Source organism: Sesamum indicum, linkage group LG4 (genome assembly GCF_026168435.1).
Source record: "Sesamum indicum cultivar Baizhima isolate 11 linkage group LG4, ASM2616843v1, whole genome shotgun sequence".
Lineage (NCBI taxonomy): Eukaryota > Viridiplantae > Streptophyta > Magnoliopsida > Lamiales > Pedaliaceae > Sesamum > Sesamum indicum.
The window spans coordinates 18,750,842-18,759,672 of record NC_142660.1 but is presented as its reverse complement, the minus strand read 5'-3'; the positions used below and the strand labels follow the sequence as shown (position 1 = coordinate 18,759,672).

The 8,831-nt window shown below is 34.1% G+C and overlaps 1 protein-coding gene across 1 annotated transcript; it reads right to left on the bottom strand.

Annotated features, from left to right (window-relative positions):
• Window positions 1-4,014: 4,014 nt before the first annotated feature.
• Window positions 4,015-8,542, bottom strand: LOC105161047 (endo-1,4-beta-xylanase 5). Its single transcript, XM_011078612.3, has 7 exons — window positions 8,342-8,542; window positions 7,764-7,816; window positions 7,138-7,348; window positions 5,970-6,133; window positions 5,595-5,699; window positions 4,692-5,489; window positions 4,015-4,475 (listed from the first exon to the last, which is right to left on the bottom strand). Exons 1-7 carry the CDS (start codon window positions 8,391-8,393, stop codon window positions 4,116-4,118), a joined length of 1,743 nt encoding a protein of 580 aa, XP_011076914.1. The 5' UTR covers window positions 8,394-8,542; the 3' UTR covers window positions 4,015-4,115.
• Window positions 8,543-8,831: the final 289 nt, after the last annotated feature.

The window sequence follows — 8,831 nt, the reverse complement described above, 5'->3', positions numbered from 1 at the left end:
TGGATTATTATTCAAAACTTGGGGCGAAGCGTATACAGATCCTGAAAGGGGGACATGTAGAAAAGGCGTTAGCACTCTGACGCGCAAGTTAGTGAAAAGTGTAAGAGCCCGTAATAGTACGCTCAAAGAGAGCTTAAGAGATAGTTTTAGAGAGTAAGAAAGATGTTTAGAGAGTGAGAGAGGCGTGAGAGAGGCGTGTAGAGAGTGAGAGGAGCGTCAGAGGGGTGGGTGTCCTCCTTGTGGAGAAGAAAACTGTATTTATAGAGGGGTACCCTCCCTCTGCTAGGAGTATATTTCACTCCCGAGATTCTTGCAAAAGTTGGTTGGAATAGTTGGGATAAGGGGTAGGTCGTCCTTATCCACATTTAATAGTCATCTTTATCTTAGGAGACTCCTCGTTTGCATAGAGTCCTAACTGTCAGGGAGTCCCTCCATGCTTATAGGGGACACCTTGAGCTAACTGACCCGAGGTGGCTACTGACACCTAGGTCAATTGAATACCACGGTGGAGTAGGTTGCCAGGTGTGTGGGCCTTCGGGCCGAATGTTTTGTCGGGTTTTAACCATGGTTCGAGTCTGGGGATGTCCTGGGCCTACAAGTTGGGGGATGGATCTCCGAGTCGAGGATGTCTTGGGGCTCCATTTCTTCTTCTTTTTTGTGGGCTGCTTAAGCCTCTTTGGACCAACCTATTTTTATGCACATTAGTGGAGATTTTGTCATTCATTAGAGTAGACGTCTTTATAGGTGAGGTCTGAAGAGGGAGTTTTTTTTTTTTTTTTTTTTTTCCCAATTCTTGCAATTGTATATATTACGAATAGGTCTTGCACGAAACAAAATTATTGTGCCTCCTCGAAGGAATGCTTATTTTAGGAAGCCCTACTTGGAGCAAGACTTAGGAACCTCACCGGAGGAAGAATATAGTGTCCGTCGGAAGCAGGGCTTAGATGCCTCCGAGAAGGAGTGTTTAGGTGCCTGCACTTGACAGGGCTTAGAAATCCCACGGAGAATAATCTAAGTGTTTGCCCAAAGGAGGGTTGGGGTCCTCCACAAAAGAGGGTCTCTGTGCCTGTTTGGAAGATAGAGATTTTTATGAGAGGGTAGCTGCCTGGAGGTATAGCTTTTAATCTGAAAAGTTTGAGAAGGATGCATCCCTCATGAAATCCCTACAAGAAGGCACATATTAACACACCAGATGTGTTAAAATAAACCTCCAAGATTATTAAATTAAAATATTAAAGATACTCCCTGAGAGAAGTTTGTATGTGAAGATTTATTCGCTAAGGGAGATACCTGCCTAGGGTCAAGGCTTATTTTCTTAGGAAAATGCGCGCCTGGGGGCAGGGCTTTATTTTCTGAGGAAGATGCTCGGTCGGGGGCAGGGCTTATTTTCTGAGGGGGGATGCCTGCTGAAAATACCTTTATATTTTCTTATGCTGAATATAACACAATAATTTTATTAAATAATGAGAACTTTAAATTTTAATTAACATAATAATTACATATTATTATAGTAACCTTTTCTGTTCATGTTCAGAAGTTACGAAAAAGAATCAAAAGTTATTCATAGCTGAATTTGAGTATCCCTTTCACGACGAGTTGCTCATAATTAAATTTTAGGATCCACTTGATAGGTTTGGAGATAATTCCAACATCCAACAGGTTAGCTGCTCGAGGCGTGATGCCCCATCCTACATGGATTAAAAATTGATGAAATAAGCAACATATAAAATTAGGACAAAGAACTCAAGCCCCTTTACGTAAGTAATTCATATTTGATTACAAAATACATCCGATGTATTTGGAGGCAGTTATCGTGTCTAACAAACATGTTCAGGCTGTGTAAAGGCATATCCGAACCACTTATCGTATGAAACTAAAGAGCTTCGCTTGCTGAGTTTCTCAAGACCACCTCAATGATTTGGGGCTCAACATTTCATTATCGAAATGTTAAGTTTCAAAATTTATTGGTAGTTTGAGTGGGTGGGTGAATACGTGCTTGGGTTGAAAAAAAAAAAACAAAAGAAAAAGAGTTTCGCTTGCTGATGGGGAATAAAAATGAATTTAAGGCCAGTCAGGAAATTTCACTTTTTTAGTATGATCGAAAGAGAGGCGTTTGCTATTAATTACGAGGATAATTGTAATCAAATTAATAAAGAGTACAGGAGGGACATATAAATTAAAAATATAATATTATCTTACCAGTTAAATATTTTTTCCCAATTTATCTTTTTCCCTTTCGATCATCTTTCCAATTATAATTCGTATTTCGAAATTGTGCTTGAAAGATTTAATTGTATTTTTAGTTCTCTAATTATAATTATTTAGCATTTTAAATCCTATAATTTAATAGAATAGCAATTTAGTGTTGTACATTTTCTTTTTCCTAATAAATGAAGTTCTACATAAAATACTTGAATAAGACATTTTCAAGAAATAAATACTGCAATAATATTAATCTCACCTCATATACAGGATTCAAAAAAGAAAAAGCATCTGAAGATAACTAAATTTTTCATTCATCAACGACTAAGTACTTTCTATCCAATGGTTGTAATTCAAAAATAATATTTTATTATAATTACACTATTTTAATTATATATATATATTATATTTACTATCCTTACAAGTGTAAAAATATTATTAGAGAAATAGTGGATAAGGGGTAAAATAAAAAAATTTATGTAATTTTTTTGCCAATCTTAGCATTTCCCATCAAAATCCTAATGAAAGAAGGGCATGAGCTGTAAATAAAAAATTTTCAAGGGAAGTGTAAGTATAATTTTAAATTTTTTTAGGATGAAAGTATAATTTTACATTTTTCGAGGGGGTTTAAGTGTAATTGACCCTATTATCAGTTCAATATATTGTTCATCTATATTATTATCTATAGCATTATAAAAGAAAGAAGGATTTGTAGACTCAAAGTGATAGTTTTGATATCACTACACCAAATTTTTTAAATACCAAAAATGCGCTTTCATTGATAAAACATAATTAACTTCCCAACTCATATTAAATTAATAATTAAATCACGTCATTCAAGAAAATTTATTTTCATTTAATTACTGCACTTACAAATTAAATTTACTCACTTTTATTTAATTTTATTACTAATTAAATAAAAATAACATAGTAGTATTTATTTTGCATGTAAATATAATCATCGCTACTATAATATATATTGAAGTTTTAATTTTTAATTTAATTCAAGTAAAATAATATATTGACAATTACTGCATTAAAAAAGTTATCAACAGTTTTTGCATGTGAGGTTGAAAGACAATGACAAACTTTAATATACAGTAATAAATTAATTATAAGTTTCAATAAAATGCAAAGTGGTAGTTTTTGCCACTACACCAAATTTTAATATAAAAAATACTCTTCAACTGCCCGACTCATACTAAATTAATTATTCAATCAGGTTCCTTGAGAAAATTTATTCTATGCAAGGACATGTACTCAAAAATTAAATGTACTCCCTTTATGTTTAAGCTTATTGTTAGTAGAAATTGAAATACCATATTAGTATTTGTTTTGCGTGTATATATAGTCATTGTTATCAATATAATATATATTGTACAAATTAAGTGTCAATTTTTAATTTAATTTCAGTAAAATATATTGTACAATATATTTAATTAAGTATTATATTGTACAATATAATATATATTGTACTCAAAAATTAAATGTACTCCCTTTATGTATTTATAATTAATGCATTAAAAAATATTATCAGTCAGTTTTTGTGTATGGGGTTGTAAGACAATACCAAATTATTAAAAAAGGAACAAATTTATGAATTTCAGTAAAATAAAAGCATAACTAAAAGTTATGCGCGCAGGAATTACGTGTCACCGTATCTAGTAAATCACCAATATAATTGAATAAAGGGATCATGCCCCTATAATTCAATAAAATAAAATAAATGTTTGGTGTTTTAGATTGTAATTGTTGGCAAATATAAATGAAAAATTAACCATAGATAGAAAGAATATATAGCTTTTATTTCTTTACCAATTTGAAATAAAAGATCACAAACATTTCCCATCTTAATGTGTTCATATTTTTTTGGTCATTCTTTCCAATTTCTAGTTGCAAACCCTCACAACTACTTACGTGCAAATCTTGACAGCCACTACTTCGTGTGCTTTTCCGTTTGGTACCACTTTGAACTTCTGCAGAATAGGCTCTTTGTTCATTGTGGGGAGGCTGATTGTGGCTTCATACTCGCCATGAAACAGTGGAGTCTCGAAACAGCCGTTGGCATTCGTGGTTCCTTGTATGCCACCTGCATGAGTCCATTCGGCAATGATCTTGTCCACGACGTCGCCGGTTGCTAGGTTCTTGAAATTTTCGTCCGTCAGGCACATCCTCCAGCACCCGGCTCCGGGAGTGATTGCGCTCCACATGATTATCCCTTGCACGGCCCGGTGTGCGTGTAGCTCTCGTATGATCTGCTCCAAGTAGCATGCCTGTCGCATTCCCACCACATATGTATAAGCATTCATCTGAATTTTTTCAGGGAAATTCTAGCCCCAACCGGATTCGGTCGAACCTGAACTAATCATAAGGCAAGTGCAATACACTTGTCGTGTACAGTTCAGGGACCAATGAACCAATCCGGGCCAAAAATATTTTCCTCATAAACAAGGTCTTAATTCGAGATGAATAGAACCTTAAATTCTTACCTGGTTAGATCCTGTAATGTTGTTGACATCCAATTCAGAAATCCAAATAGGCAATTTTGCTGAGTCTAGCACATCAATGGACGCCCTTAAATAAGGCAGATTCATTACTGCACCAAAATGAGCCTGGGCCCCAATGCCCAAAGGCCCTGTGTAGCCTTGCTCCCTCATCTCCCATATCTTCTGCAGATACTTCCATGGCGACGCCCGTCTGTCCCCACTCTTCTCGACGGTCATGTACTCATTCAGGAACAACAAAGCGTTAGGGTCGATCTCGTGCGCCTTCTTGTAATAAACTGCAGAAGAATTCTTTCCAAGTCTGTCCTGGATGAACCAATGGTGCAGGTTCTCGTTCACTACGTCCCAATGAATGAGCTGCCCTTTGTATCTGTTCATCACGGAATGGACCCTAGAATTGGTGAGTGCTCGATATTCTTCGCTTCTGTTGATGGGGAAGTCTATGAGCCACGGTGGTTGGAAGTTACGGTCTTCCCACAGGACAGTGTGGCCACGGATAGCCACACCATGGGACTTGGCAAACTGGACCATAGCATCGGTGACAGAGTAGTCAACAACGCCCCGGACTACTTCGTTGAAGTACCATTTCATCTCGTTCTCAAATACGGTGTACCTGAATCTGGAGGTGAACCAGTTTTGGTATGCTGTGCTGTTGAGGATGTGCCCACTAATCGCGGTGCCGAATGGAAAGTCAGGTCGGGTCTGTTTGATGGAAACTTTGGCGTTCGGTAGAGGTCGCCCTTGGTTGTCCACCACATGGAATTTCACCTTGGTTTTACGGACCTGAAACATTTGTGCAAATTTTGATGGATGCTTATCAGGGATACCATTCGTACGTTGAATATTTGTAAACAACTGCATATAAATAAAAGTTTCAATGTTCTATACCTTTTGCATGCTCTGGTCTTGGTGACATTTCCATTCTTGCTGTGTGAATGGTTGCAACGAGATGCTGTCTACCCATATCTCAGCTGTAGGGTCAATGTCGACACTCTGAAAATGTAATAACAAAGTAGTAAATTTATGCCGTACTTTTTACCACCAAAAGATGAAGAGAATAAGGAAAAATTTTTGTTCGGGTGAGATTTGGTCGATCTAAACTAATCACAAAATAAGCGTATATACTTATTGTGTAATTGGTCACTTTTTCTAAACTGTTCACCAATCACATGACAAGTGTATTTCACTTGTCGTATAATTGGTTCAGATTCAATTGAATCGAGTTTGAATTAGAATTTGTTGGGAAAGACAAAGGTTATGGACCTTGAAATAGAGCTCGGCAGGGCCGGAGACATTGACAACGATGCCTCCCTTGAGCATAGTCCAACAACCCTCTTGTGCTGCGACAAACCCAGCAGTTACATCGTTGATCTGTGTCTTGAAAACTGCTTCGATGTAGGCATTTCCCTTGCTTACTTGGAACCAACCTACAACAATTAATGAAAACACATATTACAAAACTAACAAATAATGCCATATATATGAAAAAATTCTAATTAAAATTAAGTCTCATTGAACCAAATCAATCACACAATAAACATATATATATTTATTCTCTTTTAAAATTATACATCAATTATATGACTTATTACACTTCTATGATAATAAATCCAAATTTGACCAAACCCAATGTGGGCTAGAATTCCACCAACTCCGACACAACACAAATACAGGCATACTCATTCAGGCCCAAAAGATTATTTTTCCCCAAGAAAATATTACATTATTCTTTTTTGTCATAACCAAAAAGAAACTACAGAAATTTAGTACCCATATAAGAGTTAAATGTATTTTTTTGTTCAATAATTTAGATCATCTGGCGTTTTCGTCCTTTAACTTTCAAAGGTAGCATTTTAGTCATGCATCTCTTTAATTTTCGCTATTTCTGTCATTTTCTTGCCGGAGTTCACTTGATCCATTGACAATAAGGGTGAACTCTGTCGAAAAAAATGATTGAAATCGAGAAAATTAAAAAAGATGTAAGACAAAATTGCTATCCTATAAAATTAAAGGATAAAAATGCTGAAAAAAAAAGCCAATAGAAACAATAACCCCAATTCTAAAAGATCATGTGAGATGCACTTGTATGTCCCAACAAGAAGGGTGAACGCCAACGAAAAAAAAAAAAAAGAGAGACTAAAATCGCAAATATTAAAAAGATTTAAGAATAAAATATTAAATAACATAAATCATGAGATCATAAACGCATCCAATCTCATATAATATACGAGAAATAATATTCCTTTTTACGTTTTTTTGCAGCTACTACGTGCCCTGAACTAGTCAAGATACTTAGTACTATCGTATGGTTATATCAATTTTCGAACAAATGAAATCCTTTAACAAATAAAACATTCTTTGCAAAAGATTAATTTCATAAAAAGGAGAAATTAAGATAACATTTGAAAGGAAAGAAAAAAAATAAAAGCACCTGAGAAAGGGTAAAGTTTGTGGTGGTGCAAGTAAAATTTGTGCACAGACGAGGACTGATTATTGAGAACAGAAGCAACAAAGTAGTTGTTGCCATCTTTGGACCCTATTTTTGTATTTCCAGTTTGTGACCAGCCTTTGCATCCTTCATTCAGTTCTGGATTCACAGCTATCCCTCCTCCATATTGAGGTTTTAGTGGCTTTGCCAAACACTGATCAAACCATTTGCAAGGGATTAAAATTCACAGTGGAGTCTTAGAACAATGATACTTGAAGTAAGGTAAAGAATTGCTTTTTTCGTTCCGTAACTTAATATATATATATATATATATATGACTTTAAAAGTTCTTGTTTTTAGGATTAATGAAAGAAACTACGTGCAATTAAGTCTTGTGGCCGTTTCAACTCGTTTCAAGAAGATAACGGCCATGTAATTTGTATGTTGTTTTTTTTTTTATTAATTTTTTAATAGAAATTGACAGGAAGACTGAAAATGAGACATTTTGGAAGTTATAGAATTATTTTTTTAGAATTTTATAAATAAATAAAAAATATATGAGATTTAAGTTATGGGACGAAAAAATACATAACTTTCGTGTAAAATAATTAATAGGGAGTAGAGATTGCCTCGTGCGTGAATGAGTAATCATAAGGTACGTCATGAGCATTGATATAGTTTCCTGCAAAACAAACAAAAAGAAAAAAGAAAGTGAAATTCCAAGAAGAGACATGAGGAATTTGTGAAATTACGAAAAGATACATATATGTGTACCTTCTACAAGAACTATGCCTAATTACCTAGGAATATATTCTCTCTTTCATTTTTTTAAAAAAAAGAAAGTAAAAATCAATAAAAAAAAATAAATGAGATAAATTGGTCAAAAATGTATTTAATCTCAACCATATGCATTTCTACGAGCAAATTTATTTCTGGTATGTTTATTTTTACTGAAATCATATTTCAATAAAATCGTCGGAATTGTTGGGATTTCGGAAATTTTCTGTATATTAAAGTAATTGTTAATAACAAATATTAATTATCTTCCATTATTTACGTACAACAAACGAATATAACGATAAAACGACGTAAAAATATATTCATTTATACATTATTATTTTAATATCTTATTTAATTTCTCCTAATAAAAAAAACATACAATTCTACTTCTCCACCTATAATTTAGCATGCAAAAGCAATTAAATACCTGAGATGATGATCAATATCATCAAACTGATGAATGGCATATGGGCTGCCATTCTTGATTGAGTTCCAAAGGTGAAAGAAAGGAAGTTCCTTTCCTTCCTCTTTTCTGGTGGTCAAGTGGAAAAAAGAAACATAAAGAATAAAATAAAAAAAATATGAAGAGTAAAAAATAAAGAATGGGAAATGTTTGTGTGAGAAATGTGGTGGTAAAAAAGCATTTATAAAGGCACAAGTTGTTTGTGATTTCTGGTCCTGCTGTTTTTGCGCCCAAATGTTCTCTATAATAGTTCGAGAAAAATTGCGCATACAAACTTATAAATATATGTCTTCCACACATTCACTATAAAAAAGGAGAATATTAATGACCAAAATAAATGTTACGATATTAAAATCGTCACTAATGAGATGTATTAAATGACGAGAATTTTTTAATAATTTTTATAAGTTTAATAGTGATAATATTTGAATAAATATTGTCATGGATTAAGGGT